Source organism: Pan troglodytes, chromosome 2 (genome assembly GCF_028858775.2).
Source record: "Pan troglodytes isolate AG18354 chromosome 2, NHGRI_mPanTro3-v2.0_pri, whole genome shotgun sequence".
Lineage (NCBI taxonomy): Eukaryota > Metazoa > Chordata > Mammalia > Primates > Hominidae > Pan > Pan troglodytes.
Window position 1 is genome coordinate 117114996 of NC_086015.1, and position 24488 is coordinate 117139483.

At 37.9% G+C, this 24488-nt stretch overlaps 1 protein-coding gene across 4 annotated transcripts in view; it reads left to right on the top strand.

The window, feature by feature from the left end:
• The window catches only part of ATP6V1A (ATPase H+ transporting V1 subunit A), a 63707-nt gene extending 40053 nt beyond the window's left edge, over positions 1-23654 (top strand). For all 4 annotated transcript variants that reach the window (XM_054680909.2, XM_016941682.3, XM_054680910.2 and 1 more), the window contains 9 exons: positions 329-491; positions 1352-1460; positions 6452-6574; positions 6670-6784; positions 7456-7519; positions 9827-10030; positions 15151-15245; positions 16922-17093; positions 20934-23654. In XM_054680909.2, the coding sequence (XP_054536884.1) occupies positions 329-491; positions 1352-1460; positions 6452-6574; positions 6670-6784; positions 7456-7519; positions 9827-10030; positions 15151-15245; positions 16922-17093; positions 20934-21026 (1138 nt within the window). In that variant the 3' untranslated portion in view covers positions 21027-23654. The remainder of the gene's footprint in view (positions 1-328; positions 492-1351; positions 1461-6451; positions 6575-6669; positions 6785-7455; positions 7520-9826; positions 10031-15150; positions 15246-16921; positions 17094-20933) is intronic.
• Positions 23655-24488: the final 834 nt, after the last annotated feature.

The window sequence follows — 24488 nt, forward strand, 5'->3', positions numbered from 1 at the left end:
GCAAAGGCGTGATCTCGGCTCACTGCAACCTCCACCTCTCAGGTTCAAGCAATTCTCCTGTCCCAGCCTCCAGAGTAGCTGGGATTACAGGCACCCACCACATGCCCGGCTAATTTTTCTTTTTTTTTTTTTTGTAATTTTAGTAGAGATGGGGTTTCACCATGTTGGCCAGTCTGGTCTCGAACTCCTGACTTCAGATGATCCACCCGCTTCAGCCCCCACAAATGCTGCTGGGATTATAGGCGTGAGCCACCGCGCCCGGCCGCTACTTTATTTATTAATATCTATTAGCAAGTCAAGTAATCCATACTTTGTTTTCTTTGTTTAGGTGTGTCCAGGGAGGAACTACTGCTATCCCTGGAGCCTTCGGCTGTGGAAAGACAGTGATATCACAGTCTCTATCCAAGTATTCTAACAGTGATGTAATCATCTATGTAGGATGTGGTGAAAGAGGAAATGAGATGTCTGAAGTCCTCCGGGACTTCCCAGAGGTCTGTATAAGGCTTCAAATAATATCCTAGAGAAAATACCACTCATCAGTGTTCATTGACAATTAATAAAGCTTTGTGTTGGGTCTGGAGCAATGCTGTCATTCGTCAAGGATCTTTAAGGAATTTTAAAATTATATTTGTAATTAATCTGTATATTCAAGAAAAGGAATTTTAATTTTGTGTGTGTGTGTGATGGAGTTTCACTCTTTTTGCCCAGGCTGGAGTGCAGTGGCACCATCTCAGCTCACTGCAACCTCCACCTCCCAGGTTCAAGCGATTCTCCTTCGTCAGCCTCCTGAGTAGCTGGGATTACAGGTGCATGCCACCACGCCCAGCTAATTTTGTATTTTTAGTAGAGACGGGGTTTCCACCATGTTGGCCAGGCTGGTTTTGAACTCCTGACCTCCAATAATCGACCCACTTCAGCCTCCCAAATTGCTGGGATTATAGGCATGAGCCACCGTGCCTGGCCAGGAATTTTAATTCTTAAGCCAAACACTTGAAAGTTTCTTTTTATGGTCTGGTGGTTTTTACTTATTGAGAGAAAGATGAAATAAAGAAATAAAACATTTATAGATGTGAACTTTACGTGTGATTTATGATCTAGATTATTATAGTAATATTTCTTTTTTCATAAAATATTTATTTTATTTATGAAGTTGAAATAATGTCTATCTTCTTCATAGCAACGTGGAGCAGAGAAGAGAGGTTGGAGTGGTGGGGAATATTACTTTAGGAACACTGATTGTAAGAGGCATTAAATATGGGCAAAAGTTTAAAAAAAAAAGAAAAGAAAAATAGGGAGGGCTAAAATGTTACCTTAGAAATTGGAGATTCACTAATATATATTTCACCTCTAGCTCACAATGGAGGTTGATGGTAAGGTAGAGTCAATTATGAAGAGGACAGCTTTGGTAGCCAATACCTCCAATATGCCTGTTGCTGCTAGAGAAGCCTCTATTTATACTGGTGAGTATATAATTGGAATAAAAGCAGTTAACATCTGTTCTTAAGTGTAAAGCTAGCACCAAACTTTTCTAAAGAGCTTTTTACTTTCATTCTAAAATATCTCTGTACATATAAGCACATTCCTAGCTTTTAAAAAATATTTTACTTGGCCGGGCATGGTGACTCACGCCTGTGGTCCCAGTACTTTGGGAGGCCCAGGCGGGCAGATCACTTGAGGTCAGGAGTTCGAGACCAGCCTGGCCAACATGGTGAAACCCTGTCTCTACTAAAAATACAAAAAATTGGCCGGACGTGGTGGCAGGCACCTTTAATCCCAGCTACTCGGGAGGCTGAGACAGGAGAATTGCTTGAATCCAGGAGGCAGAGGTTGCAGCGAGCCGAGATCGCGCCACTGCACTCCAGCCTGAGTGACAGAGCAAGACTCTGTCTCAAAAAAAAAAAAAAAAATTTACTTACTATATCTTCAGAATAAGTGAATGTAAGACATTTATAGAGTTGTCTCAATCTTTTTAATGACTGTAAAATGATCTTATACTACCTTTTTTCACTACATGTTTTTATCATTGATCTAGTTTTAAATATACTTGTACCTTTGTAACTTGAATTATCAGCTTTGAATTAATATATTTTGTCTGGGGATATAAAAGGTAAGACAATTCATGTGTTAATGACCTTTCATCTTTGGTTCCGTTTCCATCCCAGCTTCTATTTCTACATTTTCAGGATTTATAAAACTTACATTCTATTCTGTAGCCATAAAGCCAATATTTGAATTAGCTGTAGACCTACATTAAAATGGAGTTAATGCTCACCAACAGTCCCTTGGCTATAATTTCTCCATTTCTTGATTGGCTAAGATTTGACTTTTGGAAGTTTCTTCAAGAAGACTTATGGCAACTATGTTCTCTGAATTCTTGTTTCTTCATAAATTTATTTTTTTTCTACTGCCTTTAAACTTTAATAGTAGTTTGGCTGAGTATAAAATTCTTGATCAATATTTCTTTCTGTGAGAACTAGTATTAAATGCTGGGGACATTAAAAGCTGAGGCTGGCCTCTTTTTTTCCTTTTGTAGGTGATTTTTCTCTTTTCCCAAAGGACTTTCTCTTTAAATTTGAAGTCTCTTAACTTTATTAAGATATATTCCAATATTGATAGTTTCATTAAATTTTTCTGGAGACATAATGTGCCCTTTTCATCTATGAAATATGTCTTTTATTTTGGAAAAATTTAGAAAATTGCATCTGAAACTTTTTCATTATGGCTGTCTTCTTCAAATACACCAACTAGACATGTTAGGTTTTTGTTATCTATTTTCCATGTGCATCATTTCCTCTCTAATCCTTTTTATTTAGCCTTGTGTCTATTCACAGGATAAATGGTATTTATTCTTTGTGTTGCTTCTAATGAAACCTTCACTTCTATTTCTTTTTGTTCTTTCAGCTCATCAAGTATCTCTTCTTATCTTATTCCATATGCCTTGAGATTTTATTTTGTAGTAGGCTGCATTATTAGGTTTTTTTTTTTTTTTAAACTGTGGTCACAGTTTTCATTTATTCTTTGACAAGTTATTTGACCATCATTGTATTCTCCTCTTCTGTCTTTTTCCTTATTTTATTTTTGTTTAGATATCCTGTACTGATATTTATTATTACTATTACTCATCTTTGTAGGAGATGAGAGGGCTGGCTGTGACTGTGTTCCAGGGTAGCAGGAATTCTTCATGGTAACTTGTGAAGTTTATTATGGCATGCAGCTGTGTAAAAAAGCTATTTTACTCTTCTTGCCTGATACCAGAAATCAGCAGCTGTAAGACCATTCACAGTGAATTCTCCTCTGTCTCACCCACTTTTCATTTAGTGAAAATAGGGAGTACCTACTTGTGTTTTATTCATCCCTATCTTCCTGCTTCTCTTTGATGCCAAACTGAGTACAAGGAACTCCTTCCTGCGACTGGCCATGTAGCTTTTTGCAGTGTTCCAAACAAAGCACTCTTGCTTTGTTTGGAAACAAACAAGGCACTTGAAGATGTGCCTTCAAGTTTGCAGAAGCTTTATCTGAGATGCATGGCCTCAGATGAATTCTTGGCATTTTTCCATACCGTTATTTGGTTTTCACCTTATTTAGGTGACTTTTTAAATTATATTGTTGTGGGACTATGTCTCCTAGTTTTTAATGACTAAATTTGTATTTCTGTATTTCTTGTTCTCCTTGTTTGGAGGTAAGTTTTATGAGGAAGAGACAGTGACATATTCATCTACCATTTTAAGAAAGCTACCTTATTCTTTTAAATGGCTGCACAGTATCCCTTTGTGTGGATATATCATAATCAATTTAACTGGCATCTTTTTGGTGGACTATTGGATTCTTTATCGTCATTTACGATAGGCAGCACTAAAACATCCTTAAACATATATTTTTACACTATTCTTTGTATGTTTTGCATGCATGTTTCTTTGCATGTTTTTTTTTTTCCTTAGAGACAGGGTCTTGCTCTATCACCCAGGCCGAAGTGCAGTGGCATGTTCATGGCTCACTGCAGCTTTGACCTCGTGGTCTCAAGGGATCCTCTCATCTCAGCCTCCCAAGTAGCTGAGGCTACAGACATGAGCCACCATGCCTGGCTAATTTTTTTATTTTCTGTAGAGATGGGGGTCTCACTATGTTGCCCAGGATGGGCAACTTCTAGCCTCAAGAGATCCTCCTGCCTTGGCCTCCCAAAGTCCTGGAATTATAGGCATGAACCACCATGCTTGGCCTCTTTGTACATTTCTTAGGGTAATTTCTTAGAAGCAAAATTCCTGCCAGTACAGCTGCTAATTATTATTTTACATTCTGATAGCCCTTCAAAAGGGCTAACTGTGGACAAGAGTTTCTGCTTCTCAACATCTTCACCAATGCTAGTTTTTTCAACACGTTCTTATGATAATTATCAAAGATACGGAAAAGTTGAAAGAATGTTACAGTGAATACCATGTACCCAGCACTTAGATTTGACAATTGAAATTTTAACTATTCTTGCTTTATTAGATACCTGTTCAATCTGTATTTAACAATGAACTAGCATCTTTCTTGTGTGTATGAACCATTTAAAAACTGCCTTGTGTTCATTTTCCTTTTGGATGATAGTTGTTTTTCATACTGATTTCTAGAAACTCTTTTTGGTTTTTTGTTGTTTTTGTTTGTTTGTTTGTTGGTTTTGAGACAAAGTCTCACTCAGTCACCCAGGCTGGAATGCAGTGGTGAGATCTTGGCTCACTACAGCCTCTGCCTCCTGGATTCAAGCAGTTCTACAACCTCAGCCTCCCGAGTAGCTGGGATTACAGGCATGCACCACCACCACACCTGGCTAATTTTTGTATTTTTAGTAGAGATGGGGTTTCACCATGTTGGCCAGGCTGGTCTCGAACTCCTGACCTCGGGGGATCTGCCCACCTTGGCCTCCCAAAGTGCTGGGATTACAGGCTTGAGCCACCGCGCCTGGCCAGAAACTCTTTGATTAATGAATAAATTTGTCCTTTATCTGTCATGAGTTGCAAATATGTCCCAGCTTGTTTATCTCTTGATTTTGTCTGAGGCATATTTTTCTTGTAGGCACTGATACCTGTAGGTCTGTCAGAGAATTCTCACTTACTCATATGTATCTGTCTTTTCTGCCATTTCTTTCTAATATCACAAGTATCTGTGACATTTCATCACAGATTTAAAACACAGCATGCTTGTATAAGAAAGGATCTGTTCTTATTAGATTGGAATATGTGGTAATTATTGTGTTGTTGAAGCCTTAATATTGATAAGTAATGTTTCCTAAAGACTTTCTTCATGAGACCATTTTATGGATGCCTCAACAGTCAGTATTTTTTATTCTGAAAGATGCAATATGATAAATAGGAAAGTGCTGAATTTTCCACTAATTATGTTAATTTTACTTATATAAACCTCTGTTTCTTTACCAGTAAAATAAAGAAACCAAGGCATTATAAAAGTTCCAAAATCTTTTGGAACTTTTATAATATAACTATACATTTTTCCTAATATCTTAGCGTTTCATAGCGCTTTGTACTTTTTAGATGACATTTATTTAATTCACTTCATCTGCCATATAGAAGTATATAGGGCAGGCGTTATTCCATTTTTAATAGGTTAGGAAGCCACACTGGGAAATCAAGTTATTTTGCTAAGGTTAATGACAGAATAGGAACTAGAACCCAACACTCGTTTCTGTATATTAGCTGCTTATAAGTGGTTTACTGCCTAAATTTACAGGATAGGACCTGATCTGCATAGCAGAATAATCTGGACAATTAAGATATTACTCATTTTAATAACATTTGCTACTTTTGAAAAGTAACCACCCAAGCTGATTGGTTAAGGGTTACTTTTGCATGCATACATGTTTGTGTGTGTGTATGTGATATATAGAGAGAAGCTACATTTGAAAATTAATTTCAGACTTAATTATTTCAACAAAGAATAGAGAAAGTCATTTCCTGCTTTCTAAAATGTGCATTATATTAGGGCCAGCTAGGCTATGGCATCAAATAATTCCAAATATATATTTGCTCAATATAATAGATGTTTATTTCAAGTGTTCAGGGCACTCTTTACTCTGTCATTCTGAGCCACGATCCAGCCTGAAATGAGCTCTACCATTTTCAACACATGGCTTCCAAGACTACTGGGAGTTCTTTCCATTTCAGTAGGCCAGAAGGAAGAAAGAGTATGGAAGAGCGTGTGACTTGCCTGACCATAGAACACATTATTTTGACTTGAGTTTTGTTAGCCAGAGATCAGTTACATGGCCATATCTAAGTGCACAGGATGCTAGGAAACAATTCAGTGTGTGCCCAGAAAAAGAGGAAGAGCAGCTTTGAGGGAGCCGCTAGCAGTCTATGTTGTGTACTTATTGCTTTAAAGTTTTCTTAAGGGTGGAAAAAAACAGGATTTTTATATGCTAGCATTGTAACTTATAATAATATTCTTTCCAATTTAGGAATCACACTGTCAGAGTACTTCCGTGACATGGGCTATCATGTCAGTATGATGGCTGACTCTACCTCTAGATGGGCTGAGGCCCTTAGAGAAATCTCTGGTCGTTTAGCTGAAATGCCTGCAGGTAAGTCTGTGTATTGCTTATCATGTAAACAAGACTGATGGGATTTTCGGGGCTGGCTTAGAAACTCTGTTTTAAAATTTCTTTTCATTTTTCAGATAGTGGATATCCAGCCTATCTTGGTGCCCGTCTGGCCTCTTTTTATGAACGAGCAGGCAGGGTGAAATGTCTTGGAAATCCTGAAAGAGAAGGGAGTGTCAGCATTGTAGGAGCGTAAGCACCCACACTATTTACTTTGCAAAAGGAAAAAAGTCACAGATGTATTAAAGAGAGAAAAAAAGTCACTTATTTTAAAGAGAGAATATTTAGCTCCCGCTGGGAGCAGCGGTTCTTAAGGAGGGTTGCACTCCAGAGTCACCTAAGGAGCTCTTTGAAGATGCACATGTTTAGGCAATTTCTACATGTCCTGGTTCCATAGGTTTGACTTTAATTTATATATTTATATGTTTAATTTAGATATTTATTTAATTTTTATAATTTAGAAAATTATAGACATAATAAGGTGAGATTGCAGCACGGTAAAAAGAAAGTGAAGATTCGTGATCACTACATAAAGCCATACTTTTTTCTTAGAGCGTTTCCTCCTTGCTTCATCTATTTGATTAGAATAATAAAATTGATTATAATAAAATATCTATCTCATGTCTCATAATAGAAGGTGTTCTGTAGTTTCTATTGTTGTTTACAACTTAAATACTGGCTTTTGTTTAAGATTTTTAGGTAAGATTTTCTTTCCAAAGGTCATTTCTAAAGTTATTTACATTAGAAAGTTATTTACATTAAAATCGACTTTAAAAAAAGTTAACATTTATATATATGTTATTTTTCATAAGCATTTCTAATGACCATTTTTTTTGTAATGACCATATTTTTTTTAAATTTAGAGTTTCTCCACCTGGTGGTGATTTTTCTGATCCAGTTACATCTGCCACTCTTGGTATCGTTCAGGTATGTCTTTCCCTAGTATAGTCAACTTCTGAGCCTTTCCTCCTCTCTGCAGCCCCTGCTGTTCTAATGCGATCTAATGTAATCGTTGTGAAGTATTTAATTTAGTCTCTAAAGGATAGGCAATGGTAAAGTCTGGTTTAGAAACACTCTTAACACAGAGCCTTTAATACTGTCTGTTTTTTTCTTAGCTGTTTACATAGGATTTATAATAAACTTAATAATATATAAGTGGAAAATATAGGTAGCAAAAATTTTATTAGTATTAGAGTCGTATTATCCTTTAAGTCATAGTAACCCTAGTTATAGAAACAAAGAGGCCCAAAAATGTGTAATACCCAGAAGTTATTTCTCTTCACAGTATGATCCAAGGCTCTCTTCTGTTTAGTGATAATTCTGAGTCCAGGATTCCTTCCATCTTGTGACTCCACTGTCACCTAGCCTGGTGATCATCTGCATCTAGCTGACACAAGGGAGCTGGGCCTTGTGGAGAAGGCATACCCACCTTTTTTGAACCTTGGATTCAAAAGTGACACAGTCACTCCACTCATTCTATTAGCCACATCCAGGTGAAAGCAAGGCTGGAAAATGCAGTTTCTGCCTAAGCATTTGCTTTCCAGTGACAAGACATGAATTTTAGTGGATAGGTAGCCAGCTTGGCTATTAAAAGAAGCCCAAATAAAAGATGTGTACAAATCAGAGCTATAGTTAAAAAAAAAAAAGTGATATGTGTATATTATTCATGTGGGAAAAACAGAATATTTACTTGTGTTTCTGATAGTATCAGAGAAAAGGAAATGTCAGAGGCTAAATGTACAACTCTCAAGCTTTTTAACATTTGCTAAAATTTTGAGTTTTAAATTATGGGGAAAGAGGGAACAGAGTTAGAAATGCATGGAATATCTGTGAATGTTTGCCCTTACAAAAATCACTGTCAGTTGTTGTTGGATTGGCCCTGTGAATGATAGGGAACTAAATTTAATCAAAACACTTAGATGTTTTTGTTTTGTTTTGTTTTGATACGGAGTTTCACTCTTGTTGCCCAGGCTGGAGTGCAATGGCACGAACTTAGCTCACTGCAACCTCCACCTCCCGGGTTCAAGTGATTCTCCTGCCTCAGCCTCCCAAGTAGGTGGGATTATAGGCACCCGCCACCACACCTGGCTAATTTTTTGTGTTTTTAATAGAGACAATATTTCACTATGTTGGCCAGGCTGGTCTTGAACTCCTGACCTCAGGTGATCCACCCGCCTCAGCCTCCCAAAGTGCAGGGATTACAAGCGTGAGCCACCATGCCTGGCCCAGAACAGTTAAAAAAAAATTTTTTTTTTTTTTGAGATGGAATCTCACCCCCATCATGCAGGCTGGAGTGCAGTGGCGTGATCTCAGCTCACTGCAACCTTCACCTCCCGGGTTCAAGCAATTCTTCCTCCTCAGCCTCCCAAGTAGCTGGCATTACAGGCATGCACCACCACCACGCCCGGATAATTTTTGTATTTTAGTACAGACAGGGTTTTGCCATGTTGGCCAGGCTGGTCTCGAACTCCTGACCTCAGGTGATCCACCTGCCTCAGCCTCCCAGAGTGCTAGGATTACAGGCGTGAGCCACCATGCCTGGCCAGTTAGAGGTTTTTAATCAAAGTAAAGTGTGTATTCGATCTACATAAACCTTTTCTGGTTCTATTGTACCATAATAATTTTCAAAAGAGTAAATTAATTTTTCTTTTTGCTTTTGGATTTGGCACAGTATTAAGAAAATAGAGGTAAATTTTAAATTTGATTTGTAGGTATTACGCACTTTGAAAATGAAAGGAAATAGATTATTGTCATTTTCTGCAAGTTTTATTCTGTTTTAATTTTACTTAGTATATACTAAAACGATGTATAATTTGACCAGTGAATTGTAGAATTGCATATTTAGGGGTCAGGCATGGTGGCTCATGCCTGTAATTCCAGCACTTTGGGAGGCCAGGGATCACATGAGGTCAGGAGTTCGAGACAAGCCTGGCCAACATGGTGAAACCCCATCTCTACTAAAAGTACAAAAATTAGCCGGGCCTGATGGCGCATGCCTGTAATCCCAGCTACTGGTGAGGCTGAGTCAGGAGAATTGTTTGAACCCATGAGGTGGAGGTTGTAATGAGCCGAGATCATGCCACTGCACTCCAGCCTGGGTGACAGAGCAAGCCTCTGTCTTAAAAACAAAAAAACAAAAAGAATTGCATAGTTGGGACAAGCATGCTTCGGTATTTTTTAACTTTGTTTTTTGAGAAAAATTACTGTTTTTGTGTGTGTGTTTTTTTTAATCAGGTGTTCTGGGGCTTAGATAAGAAACTAGCTCAACGTAAGCATTTCCCCTCTGTCAATTGGCTCATCAGCTACAGCAAGTATATGCGTGCCTTGGATGAATACTATGACAAACACTTCACAGAGTTCGTTCCTCTGAGGACCAAAGCTAAGGAAATTCTGCAGGAAGAAGAAGACCTGGCAGAAATTGTACAGCTTGTGGGAAAGGTGAGTTGTTAAATTCCATGGAAGATAGATCTGTGGGTTACACTGGGGTGTTTCAAGGACAGATAGAGCGTTGGATATTACAGATTCTTGCCTAGCAAAATAAATATTTATTAAATATTTTTAATTGAAATTTTCTATTCATTATAGTACTTAGCATGGTTTTTGGGTATATTGTATGTGAGAAAGAAACATTTGATTTACTTTTATCTTGAAATGGAATATACCCATCACCAACCAAATTGGAGGTAGTAGATTTAGGATTTGTTAGCATACGTTTTTGTAGGAATGCTAGGGCTAGGTTTCAGAAGGATTGGCTTCTAGTTCCTCCAGTAATTAGCTATTGGCCTTAAACAGGTGAGTTACATTCTTGTGCCTGTATCTTGGATTCTTCAAGGAAAGATGGTGTAATTAAATTTAGGCAAATTAAATGCCAGAATGAAAAGACTTCTCAGATAGTATGCAATGCTAGTTAGTACTCAGAGTTCTTTGTCTGGTTTTGTTCTTTTTATTACATGTTACAAAGTCATCTCCTAATTTATTCCAAAAAAGGTTAATATTAGGAGATAGCTAACATTCTAACATGTATTACTTCTTACTATTTATAGAATAAAAATATTCTCTTATCTGCCCAATAAGAGAAGCAAGAAACAGGAAGAACTGCAAAACCAGATAAAGGCAATACAAGAAAGGAAAACTATACGCTAATATTGTTGATGAATGTAGGTATGAATGTAGATACTTAATAAAATATTAAATATTAGTGTATGAGGTCTAGTGGGATATTAAAGAAAATAAAATGATACATCATAAGCAAGTTTATCTCAGGAATGTCCATATTAGACACAGAAAATCTATTGTAATTCACTAATGTAATAATACAATGGAAAAAGGATATCTCAGTTAATGTGGAAAAATATTTGAAGTTTATTACAATTTTTAGAAACATCTTAGCAAACAAGGAATAGAAGGGAACTTCCTTAATGTGTTAAAAGTAATATACTAAGACCTAGGGAAACCACTTTACTTACTGGAGAAATTTCAGATGCATTTCATTTAAAAACTAGGATTAAGACCAGCATGCCTAATCTCATCACTGTGTTCTGTCAAATACCAGAGATCATAACCAATGATGTAAGAAGAGAAAAAAGAAAAGTTGCAAAGAAAGAGATAACAGTGTCATTGTTTGTAGATAATTTGCTCATATACTAGAAATATAACAGAATTAACAGAGAAACAAATAATAAGAGTTCACTGGGGGGTTATGATTCAAGATAAACACAGATCAAGAGAATGTCTCTACACTAGCAGTACCAACTAGAAAATAAAAGTAAAAATAAGATGTTCTCAATAGCAACAAAAACTAGAGTGTAGGAACTAACCAGAAATATATATTTCTTCTATGAAAACCACTTTTAAACTAATAAATGAAACAGAAGACGATATGAAAATAGAAACAGTCCATGCTCTTGGACGGAATGACTTATTAAAAAGATGCCACTTCTCAGCCAGGCGTGGTGGCTCACACTTGTAATCCCAGCACTTTGGGAGGCGGAGGTGGGCAGATCAACGAGGTCAGGAGTTCAAGACCAGCCTGGCCAGCATGGTGAAACCCTGTCACTACTAAAAATACAAAAAATTAGCTGGGCATGGTGGCGCACCCCTGTAATGCCAGCTACTTGAGAGGCTGAGGCAGGAGAACTGCTTGAACCTGGGAGGCGGAGGTTGCAGTGAGCCGAAATCACGCCACTGCACTCTAGCCTGGGTGACAGAGTGAGACTCCATCTCAAAAAAAAAAAAAGACGCAATTTCTCTTTAATCTGTAAATTCAATGTAACGCCAATCTAAAATTCATTTGATTTCACCAAGATTCACAACCTTAAATAAGAATAGTAAAGTGTGAGCTTCTCCCCTATTGGATAAGGGGGAATACAAAACCATAATAATAAAAACAGTGTGGTATTGGTAAAATAACAGACCAGCGGACCAGTGGAGCAGAATAGAGATAGACTTGTGATTGTATAAACGATTGATATTGCAAAGATGGTACCGAAAATCAAGTGAGGAGAGGATAGATTGTTTCAGTCTGTGATAGAAAACTGTTTACTATTTGAAGGAAAAAAACAAAATGGATTGTTCTCTAATTCCACATACAAAGTTAGAATCCAGATAGATTCACAATTTACGTGGGAAAGGTAAGACTTTCAGTTTGATAGAAAACAAATATTAAGAAAATATCTTTGTGATCTAGAGTTGGAAAAGGACTTCTAAAATAAACCCCTTAACATTAGCCTTAAAACAAAAAAAAAGAGTTTTTTGATTACATAAAAAGTAAGCATTTATGTTTAGCAAAGGCCTGCCCTGGTTAAAGGTAACAGACCAGTGGCATTGGGAGAGGACATCTAAAACTCATGGACTGGCTGGGCATTGTGACTCATACCTGTAATCCCAGCACTTTAGGAGGCTGAGGTGAGTGGATGGCTTGACTCCAGGAGTTCAAGACCAGCCTGGGCAACATGACGAGACCTTGTCTCTACAAAAAATATAAAAATTAGCTGGGTGTGGTGGTGTGGGCCTGTAGTCCCAGCTACTTGGGAAGCTGAGGTGGGATGATCACTTGAGCTCAGGAGGTTGAGACTACAGTGAAAAGAGATCTTGCCACTGCATTCCATCCTGGGTGACAGAGTGAGACCCTATCTCTATTAAAAAATAAGTAAATACATAAATAATAGGATAAAAATGTTTAAAAATTTTTTTAATTTTAAAAATACTTTTTAAAAAATTAAAAAAAAACTGATGGACTAATGTCTAAAATGTACAAAGATCTCCTGTAAGTTAATAAGAAGACTAGAACTTCAACAGAAATGTGGCCAAGGGAAAGAACAGACTGATAATAGAAAAGGAATCTCAAAAGACTAATAGACCTGTGGAGAATTGCTCAAACAACACTGAGAACATCACATTATACTAGTTAAAATGTCAAATATTGTCCAGTGTTGTGGGGACAGAGGAGCTGGTGGGTGGATTGTCTGGTGCCGCCATTGTGAGCAGTCTGATAGGACTTGTTTACATACCCTGGGACCTAGCAATTCTGTTTCTGGATATTTATCCCCAAAGAAATTCTCAAGCAGGTCCTTAAGTGGATGTTTGTGATGGTGGGGAATTAGAAGAAATCTGAATGTCCTCTACTGTGAGCAAAAGATGGAAGGTAAAATAGGGAGGGTGCACACCACAGAGGATGAAATACATGAGAGCTGGAAGCAGCAGACCATGTGGCACAGCAGCATGGGTGGATCGAAACAAAGTACCAAACCAAAGACACAAGTAAGAAGTTTTACATAATTAAAGACACTTGCACAAAATAAAATATACATTTTACATGAATTTATACAAATAATACACATAAAACATTGTTTAATATTTACCTGTGGTTGAAGAGAGGACTAGAGATAAAAGGGATTTACAAAAAAAGAAAAACTGGAGACCTGATCCATAATGCAAGAATGTAGTTAACTCATTGGGCTTGTCCATTTTCCACTCCCAAGAAATCTTTACCTGTTAGTGATCCTGGCAACACTAATACTATCTCTCAAAGCTGCTAGGGTAATTGTAAAAGTTAGGGCTTTTGAGGTAGTGATATTTAAAGGGTGAAGCTCTGTAACTTAGCTATACTAGTAAAATAGCACTCAGACATAGAGTAGTACATACTTACTGTACTTCATAGTTCTAAATACTTTGTAATGTTTTTAAAATTCAACTATTTATGAGCTATATAGATTTTTATGAAACAAACTTAAGACTGAGAATTCAAATAATTAAGATAGCAAGCCAAGATGTGAAGAGGTATTTCAAGAAAAGAACATCAAGCTTATTTTTAATTAATTAATTTATTTATTTGAGGGAGTCTCGCACTGTGGCCAGGCTGGAGTGCAGTGGCGTGATCTCGGCTCACTGCAACCTCCGCCTCCCAAGTTCAAGCGATTCTCCTGCCTCAGCCCCCCGAGTAGCTGGGACTACAGGCGCCCTACCACACCCAGCTAATTTTTAGTAGAGACGGGGTTTCCCCATGTTGTCCAAAATGGTCTCGATCTCTTGACCTCATGATCTGCCCACCTTGGCCTCCCAAAGTGCTGGGATTATAGGTGCGAGCCACAGTGCCTGGCCAAGAACGTCAAGCTTTTTGCCACCCATGTTTGTTTGGGATTTTTTTTGTGAGACAAGGTCTCGCTCTGTCACCCAGGCTGGAGTGCAGTGGCACGATCTTAGCTCACTGCAACCTCCATCTGCCTCCCAGGCTCAAGCAATCTTCCCACCCCAGCCTCCCAAGTAGCTGGGTCTAGAGGCGCATGCCACCACGCCTGGGTAATTTTTGTATTTTTTGTAGAGACAGGTTTTCACCATGTTGCCCAAGCTGGTCTCTCACTCCTGAGCTCAAGCAATCCTCCTGCCACGGCCTCCCAAAGTGCTGGGATTACAGGTGTAAGCCACTGTACCCAGACCCATATTCTTAGCAGCACTGTTCACAATAGCCAGGAAGTGGAAGTAACCCATATGTCCATCTATGGATGAATCCATAAACAAAATGTGGTATATATATATATATATACAATGAGATATTATTCAGCCTTAAAAAAGAGATCCCATCACATGCCTCAATACAGATAAACTTTGAGGGCATTATGCTAAGTGAAATAAGCTGGTCACAAAAGGACAAACACTGTATGATTTCATTTTTATGTGGTATTTAAAATAGTCAAATTTGTAGAAACAGAAAGTAAAATAGTGGTTACCAGGGGCTGGGGGAGGAGAGAAAGGAGAGTTACTGTTTAATGGATGTTTCAGACTTGCAAGATGGAAAAGCTCTAGAGATTTGTTTCGCAGTAATGTGAGTATACCTAACACTGTTACACTGTATAATTAAAAGTGGCAAAGATGGTAAATTTTATGTTACATGCCTTTTAACCACAGTTTAAAAAGAACATCAATCAAAAAGCCGTTATAAGTAAATTTATTAACAATAGGTGATGGTGGAAACTATATAATAGTTTCTTCTTGTTAATTAATTGCCACCATCAATCTTACATTTTAGAGTAAATGTCTAAAAATATCTTTTTCTCTTCTAGGCTTCTTTGGCAGAAACAGATAAAATCACTCTGGAGGTAGCAAAACTTATCAAAGATGATTTCCTACAACAAAATGGATATACTCCTTATGACAGGTAAGCTATATTGATTTCCTTTTTTTATTTGAGGATTTTCTGTTGTATTTTGGTGAAGGAGTACACATTAAAAACCTTTTTTTATTCTCATACAGGCTCATACACTCTGACTTAGTAGATTGGTTTATTTTGTATATTTGTAGTAGACATGATCTAATATGTCCCCTATCTTGATTTGCTCATTTGTCCAATTATGACAGTATTTTCACTCATATATTCATCTATAATTAGATTTAATTGTGGCTTAGTGCAGAGCCTGGGGATTATTCCCTCCTTCAGAAGCCTTCTTCATTTCTTTCCACTGCCCATGTCTCCTTTACTCTCTTACGTTGTTGTTTTGAGACAGGGTCTCACTCTGTCACCCGAGCTAGAGTGCAGTGGCGCAATCTCAGCTCATTGCAGCCTCAACCTCCTGACAGTTCTCCCACCTCAGCCTCCTGAGTAGCTAGAACTGCAGGTGCCCACCACCATGCCCAGCTAATTTTTTTTTTTTTTGGTAGAGACTGAGTTTTGCCATGTTGCCCAGGCTGGTCTCCAACTCCTGGGCTCAAGCAATCCACCCACCTCGGCCTCCCAAAGTGTTGGGACTCAGGCATGAGCCAACACGCCTGGCTTCTTTTACTTTTTTCCTAAATAATTATTACTCTTTTCCTAAATAATTAATAGTTCTGCTTTCATGCCTCATTTCCCAAGAGTCCTATTGCTTGCTTTCTACCAAGGTCTCTGTTAGAGCACTCCAACTCCTACTCAGTGCTTTCTTTTTTTCATTATTATCAATGCTACTACTGAGGCTTGTTTAAAGTTCTCATTTCTTTTAAACTTTGAGAATTTAGCCCTTTCATGCCAGGTTATCTTTTCTCCCTCAAATCATATTTGGCCCCATATAAGACTGAAGAAGGAACTGAGCCAATGGAAGGATTACCAGAATGTAGGGCAAGCAGTAAATATGCCTGTATATCAGTAAGCCCCAGAAATCTGCTCTACTGGGAACTTAACGAAGCTTCTAGGAACCACCTACACAAAGATAACAAGGGAAAAATTCTTTGGAAAAGGTGTAATAGGAGTATCCGTGAAATTATGTATGCAAAGGTGTTTAAACATATCCAAAAGTTGTACGAATGTATGTGACTGAAGTTGAATATTTGTTCACGTGTCTGTTATTTAAAAGTATGGGCAAATGAAAACAAACACATTAAGAAAAAAGGGGCTACTACTAACTTTAGGAACTTGCAGTTTCCTGCTTTCCTATTACTCATTAAACCTAATCCACTATCACAAGGGAGTCTTTACAACTCAGTTATTTTACCATTTGGGTTACTTATTTAACTGCATTGTACAAAAACAAACCCTCAGAGAGTCATTAGATTATAGTAATACTGTTTCATTGTTTCTCCCGCTTGATGATGTTAACAGAGAAAAGTAAAATTTACCCTTAAAATAAATACAAGAATATATATCTTCTTCTATCCCATATCCTGAGACATCTCTGTCCAAAAACTCTGGTTATGTAGTTGTTGGTCTTTTCACTATTATTTTTTTATTCCTTAGGTATCATCTAATAAATAAGCAATCTGCATACTTAGATAAAGAAACTAATGCTCTAGTAGTTTTATATAAAGTATGAACCTGTTTTGGAGTTTATGTTTGTTAATTTTTTGGACCGTCATTTATTCTAGGTTCTGCCCATTCTACAAGACAGTAGGGATGCTGTCCAACATGATTGCATTTTATGATATGGCTCGTAGAGCTGTTGAAACCACTGCCCAGAGTGACAATAAAATCACATGGTCCATTATTCGTGAGCACATGGGAGACATCCTCTATAAACTTTCCTCCATGAAATTCAAGGTATATTTTGTTTCTGCTGTAACTTTTTTTATTTGGAAATGCTTCTTTTTTTCTTTTTTCTTTTTTTTTTTTTTAGACAGAGTCTCACTCTGTTGCGAGGCTGGAGTGCAGTGGCATGATCTTGTCTCACTGCAACCTCTGCCTCCTGGGTTCAAACGATTCTCCTGCGTCAGCCTCCTGAATAGCTGGGACTACAGGTGCGTGCCAGCACGCCCAGCTAATTTTTGGATTTTTTTAGTAGAGATGGGGTTTCACCATGTTGGCCAGGATGGTCTCGATCTCTTGACCTCGTGATCTGCCCGCCTTGGCCTCACAAAGTGCAATGCTTCTTTTTAATTTTTCTAGCTATTTTGAGTCCCAAACTTGGGCTATAAAACTTGCAGTTATTTTCACACATGTTCAGGTTTTGTAAAATCAGTAGAGACCTCAAAGTTATGTTCAAATAGGAATTCTAATGATAAAAATTAGTATATCAGCCAGGCATAGTGGTTCTCATGCCTGTAATCCCAGCACTTTCAAAGGCTCAGGCAGGAGGATGACTTGAGCCCAGGAGTTCAAGACCAGCCTGGGCAACATGTTGAAATCCCGTCTCTACAAAAAATACAAAAAATTAGCCAGGTGTGGGGCACACACCTGTAGTCTCAGCTATCTGGGAGGCTGAGGTCAAGGCTGCTGCAGTGTGCCATGATCCCACCACTACTCTCCAGCCTGGGCAACACAGTGAGACCCAGTCTCAAAAAACAAAAAAAATTAGTATGTCACGTCTAAAATAAATGCTGATGTGTATTCCCTTTTGTCTTAGCTGCCAGACAAATTAGAGCTTACTTCATAGCTGAGCAACAATTACCTTACTCCAAGTGCCTATTACTCTAGCACATGTGTTCTTCTGAAATGACATCTTCTCTGTTTACTTCTTTTAAATATCATGTACTGCAGGTCATTTTTTAACTTTTTTTTTTTTGAGACAGTCTTGCTCTGTCATCCAGGGTGGAGTACAGTGGCACAATCTCGGCTCACTGCAACCTCCACCTCCTGGGTTCAAGCGATTCTCCTGCCTCAGCCTCCCAAGTAGCTGGGATTACAGGTGCCTGCCACCACGCCCAGCTAATTTTTTGTATTTTTAGTAGAGACGGGGTTTCACCATGTTGTCCAGGCTGGTCTTGAACTCCTGACCTCATGTGATCCACCCGCCTCGGCCTCCCGAAGTTATGGGATTACAGGCGTGAGCCACTGCATCCAGCCATTTTTTAACTTTTAAGTGGCCTCTTGTTCTTTTGGAAGTACACAAGATAAAAATAGATAATTAAATGAAATTATTAGTAGGAACTCAAATGTATAAGATTGTTTTTAAAATATTTGATCCGTTGAATAGTATTTATTTCTGTCATGACATCCAGGCATATTTACTAACCACCTACTGAGAATGATTCTCTGAGTGTATATGTAATATAAAAATTTTAAAATTATATATATATTTTGTGTGTGTGTTCACACTATAGATTGAAAGTAAACCTGTACAAATAGGTAAGCACTACATTGAGAATTTAAAAACATTTACACCTTTTTAGTCTTGTCATTTCACCTTGAGATACATAAACAAAGGAAGTAATCAGAATTTTGATATGGATATACACGGTCGTTTATTAAATTTCTTTTTCTTTTTTTTTCTTTTTTTTTTGAGATGGAGTCTTGCTCTGTTGTCCAGGCTGGAGTACAGTGGCACGATCCTGGCTCACTGCAACCTCCCCCTCCCAGGTTCAAGCAGTTCTTCCTGCCTCAGCCTCCCAAGTAGCTGGGATTACAGGTGCATTCACCACACCCAGCTAATTTTTGTATTTTTAGTAGAGACGGGGGTTTCTCTATGTTGGCCAGGCTGGTCTTGAACTCCTGACCTCAGGTGATCTGCCTGCCTCAGCCTCCCAAAGCGCTGGGATTACAGGCATGAGCCACTACGCTAAGCCAAATTTCTTAAATGTCACCCAAGAATGAACAGAGCCAACAGTACATTATGGTGTGTCCATAAGATAGATATTATGAAGGCATTACCATTTTTGTCAAAAATATTCAAAGACATGGAGAAATGCTTATGGCACAGAGTGAAAAAAACTTCCATATGTAACTTGATCCAAATATTGTCTTAAAAAACTATATATTCATAGAAAGAGGATGAAAAAGAAATATACCTGTAGTAATTTCTATTTACATGCTTATTGTGTCAAATTAACATCACAGGTATTTTTTAATGTCATTACTCTTCTGTAGCATTGTTTTGTGGCTGGAGAGTAATATTTTTCTATTCTTAGACACTTAGAAAATTTCCAGTTGTTGGCCGGGCGCATTGGCTCACGTCTGTAATCCCAGCACTTTGGCAGGCCGAGGCGGGTGGATCACCTGAGGTCAGTTCTAGACCAGCCTGACCAACATGGAGAAACCCCGTCTCTACTAAAAATACAAAATTAGCTGGGCGTGATGGTGCATGCCTGTAATCCCAGCTACTCAGGAGGCTGAGGCAGGAGAATCACTTAAGCCCGGGAGGTGGAGGTTGCGGTGAGCTGAGATCACACCATTGCACTCCAGCCTGGGCAACAAGAGCAAAACTCTGTCTGAAAAAAAAGAAAAGAAAAGAAAATTTCCAGTTATTGGCGTGGACAACCATGTAGTTGTGTGTAGTTGGTTTTGTGTATTTTCTTAGTATGGAGTCCCAGAAGTGGAATGATTGGGTTAGAGACCTGGAACATTTTAAAGTCTGTCTCTTTTTTTTTTTCTTTTTTCTGAGACAGAGTCTCACTCTGTCACTAGGCTGGAGTGCAGTGGCGCGATCTCAGCTCACTGCAACCTCCGCCTCCTGGGTTCAAGCGAGTCTCCTGCCTCAGCCTCTCAAGTAGCTGGGACTACAGGTGCACGCCACCATGCCCAGCTAATTTTTTTGTATTTTTAGTAGAGACAGGGTTTCACCATGTTGGCCAGGATGGTCTCAATCTCCCGACCTTGTGACTCGCCTGCCTCGGCCCCCCAAAGTGCTGGGATTACAGGCGTGAGCCACCAAGCCTAGCTAAATTCTCTTTTATACATATTACTCAGTAAGTTGCTTTCCATAAGGATTTTAAATAATGGTGCATTTTAACATTATTTCCTAAATTTTACTTTTCCGTCCCAGTGTGATAATACCAGATGTTGAGCAAACTCTGTTTTGATTAAATTAATTCCTAATTATCATGCATTAAGTCATGTTCATCTAATATATGAAGCGGCATAATTTCTCACTATTGTGCACATTGTTGAGGATAAAGGCTTTGGTCACTGAATGTGGTTATCAGGCAAAATGCAAAATTAAAATTTTGTTTTCTTTCTGTTTGGTTGGATTTGTATCCTTAAGAAAAAGGGAAAATGAGTATAGTTTTACCTCCTGCCTGTGGTTTACCAGTGTCCCTCACTAAACCTAGTACTCAAAATATATAAAATACGAGTAACCTGGGCCAGGTGCAGTGGCTCACGCCTGTAATCCCAGCACTTTGGGAAGCCGAGGCAAGTGGATCACTTGAGATCAGGAGTTCAAGATCAGCCTGGCCAACATGGTGAAGCCTGTCTCTACTAAAAATACGAAAAAAAAATTAGCTGGGCATGATGGTGGGCGCCTGTAATCCCAACTACTTGGGAGGCTGAGGCAGGAGAATCACTTGAAGCCAGGAGGTGGAGGTTGCAGTGAGCCAAGATCGTGCCACTGCACTCCAGCCTGGGTGACAGAGCAAGACTCTGTCTCCAAAAAAAAAAAAGTAACTTAACATACGTAATGAAAATTATTTTCCAAATGCGAGTTGAATTTGTAATGTCTTCTTTCAGGATCCACTGAAAGATGGTGAGGCAAAGATCAAAAGCGACTATGCACAACTTCTTGAAGACATGCAGAATGCATTCCGTAGCCTTGAAGATTAGAAGCCTTGAAGATTAGAACTGTGATTTCCTTTTCCTCAGCAAGCTCCTATGTGTATATTTTCCTGAATTTCTCATCTCAAACCCTTTGCTTCTTTATTGTGCAGCTTTGAGACTAGTGCCTATGTGTGTTATTTGTTTCCCTGTTTTTTTGGTAGGTCTTATATAAAACAAACATTCCTTTCTTCTAGTGTTGTGAAGGGCCTCCCTCTTCCTTTATCTGAAGTGGTGAATATAGTAAATATACATTATGGTTACACTACTGTAAACTTGTATGTAGGGTGATGACCCTCTTTGTCCTAGGTGTACCCTTTCCTCATCTCTATTAAATTGTAAACAGGACTACTGCATGTACTCTCTTTGCAGTGAATTTGGAATGGAAGGCCAGGTTTCTATAACTTTTGAACAGGTACTTTGTGAAATGACTCAATTTCTATTGTGGTAAGCTCATTGGCGGCTTAGCATTTTGCAAAGGAATTGCTTTGCAGGAAATATTTAATTTTCAAAAACATAATGATTAATGTTCCAATTATGCATCACTTCCCCCAGTATAAATCAGGAATATTTGTGAGAAACCATTGGGAACTATACTCTTTTTATTTTTATTTTTTATTTATTTTATTATTTTTTTGGGGGGACGGAGTGTCCCTCTTGTTGCCCAGGCTGGAGTGCAATAGCGTGATCTTGGCTCACTGCAGCCTTCGCCTCCCAGGTTCAAGTGATTCTCCTGCCTCAGCTCCCGAGTAGCTGGGATTACAGGCATGCTCCACCATGCCCAGCTAATTTTGTATTTTTAGTAGAAACGGGGTTTCACCATATTGGTCAGGCTGGTCTCAAACTCCAGACCTCAGGTGATCCGCCCACCTCGGCCTCCCAAACTGCTGGGATTACAGGCGTGAGCCACCGCGCCCGGCCAGGGACTATACTCTTTTTAAAATAGACATTTGTGGGGCTGACACAATATATGAAATAGGAACCTCTAAAAAAGAGAAAAAAAGAATCAGGTGGTCAAACTTAGAGCAACATTGTCTTATTAAAGCATAGTTTATTTCACTAGAAAAAATTTAATATCAAGGACTATTATATACTTCATTACTAGGAAGTTCTTTTTAAAATGACACTTAAAACAATCACTGAAAACTTGATCCACATCACACCCTGTTTATTTTCCTTAAACATCTTGGAAGCCTAAGCTTCTGAGAATCATGTGGCAAGTGTGATGGGCAGTAAAATACCAGAGAAGATGTTTAGTAGCAATTAAAGGCTGTTTGCACCTTTAAGGACCAGCTGGGCTGTAGTGATTCCTGGGGCCAGAGTGGCATTATGTTTTTACAGAATAATGACATATGTCACATGTTTGCATGTTTGTTTGCTTGTTGAATTTTTGAACAGCCAGTTGACCAATCATAGAAAGTATTACTTTCTTTCATATGGTTTTTGGTTCACTGGCTTAAGAGGTTTCTCAGAATATCTATGGCCACAGCAGCATACCAGTTTCCATCCTAATAGGAATGAAATTAATTTTGTATCTACTGATAACAGAATCTGGGTCACATGAAAAAAAAATCATTTTATCCATCTTTTAAGTATATGTTTAAAATAATAATTTATGTGTCTGCATATTGCAGAACAGCTCTGAGAGCAACAGTTTCCCATTAACTCTTTCTGACCAATAGTGCTGGCACCGTTGCTTCCTCTTTGGGAAGAGGAAAGGGTGTGTGAACATGGCTAACAATCTTCAAATACCCAAATTGTGATAGCATAAATAAAGTATTTATTTTATGCCTCAGTATATTATTATTTAATTTTTTAGGTAATGCCTATCTCTTGGTCTATTAAGGAAAGAAGCAATCAGTAGAGAATTCAGGATAGTTTTGTTTAAATTCTTGCAGATTACATGTTTTTACAGTGGCCTGCTATTGAGGAAAGGTATTCTTCCATACAACTTGTTTTAACCTTTGAGAACATTGACAGAAATTATGCAATGGTTTGTTGAGATACGGACTTGATGGTGCTGTTTAATCAGTTTGCTTCCAAAGTGGCCTACTCAAGAGGCCCTAAGACTGGTAGAAATTAAGAGGATTTCAAAAACTTTCTATTCCTTTCTTAAACCTACCAGCAAACTAGGATTGTGATAGCAATGAATGGTATGATGAAGAAAGTTTGACCAAATTTGTTTTTTTGTTGTTGTTGTTGTTTTGAATTTGAAATCATTCTTATTCCCTTTAAGAATGTTTATGTATGAGTGTGAAGATGCTAGCGAACCTATGCTCAGATATTCATCGTAAGTCTCCCTTCACCTGTTACAGAGTTTCAGATCGGTCACTGATAGTATGTATTTCTTTAGTAAGAATGTGTTAAAATTACAATGATCTTTTAAAAAGATGATGCAGTTCTATATTTATTGTGCTGTGTCTGGTCCTAAGTGGAGCCAATTAAACAAGTTTCATATGTATTTTTCCAGTGTTGAATCTCACACACTGTACTTTGAAAATTTCCTTCCATCCTGAATAACGAATAGAAGAGGCCATATATATTGCCTCCTTATCCTTGAGATTTCACTACCTTTATGTTAAAAGTTGTGTATAATTGTTAAAATCTGTGAAAGAATAAAAAGTGGATTTAAATTAACATTTTTTTCTTTTTCTCTTTTTTATGGCACAATCTGCTAGAAAATATGTACCTTGTATCTTGACTTACTGTTTTGGTATGACCTTTTAAAATTTTTTCCTTCCTTTTTTATAGATTGTTACTTAAGATTATGAAATTGAATTGGAGCCCTCATTATAGCCTGCAAAAAGTCCCATAATTGTATCACACTATGTTTTGGAAATATAATATACAGAATCCCATCCCATTCTGAATTTTACTTTGAGAAAGTGAATGGTTTCTATAAATTCACTTCTAAGTGCAAGGAAATCAGTGGTACTCTTCAGTTTTTAACAAGTAAACTAAAGCCTTGTAATTTATGATTTTGCAAGCCAATTTAAAGTCCAATATAACAATGTGCAACATCCTTTGTAGCAATTCATTATGGTACGTAGGATATATTTTATTTCCTTAAATGTTGTATTTTTAACAATTTCCAAAGGAGTGAAGAAGCAGTGTCAAAGAACTGTATATTACCATTGAGTCTGAAGTTTATGTAGAGAAATAGTTTAAAAATCATGAGAAGACTTCTTCATTATAGAGCCAGTAATTTTTTGTCCATTAGGTAATATCCCAATATCTTCAGCATATTAGCTTCACTGTATTTCTACAATATAGGAACACAAAGAAGGGAATCAACTTTCTCAAATGGGGTGATAAAACGCTACTGAAGTTGTTCTAAGAGCTTAATTTGAATTCTCGCAGAAGTTGACTCTAAGACAAGCAGTTGAGTTTAGGTAGTTTATTTGGGAGATGGTATCAGGAAACACCATTAGCAAAGTAGAGAATTGAGACAGACTGGAAAGAAGCCAATTA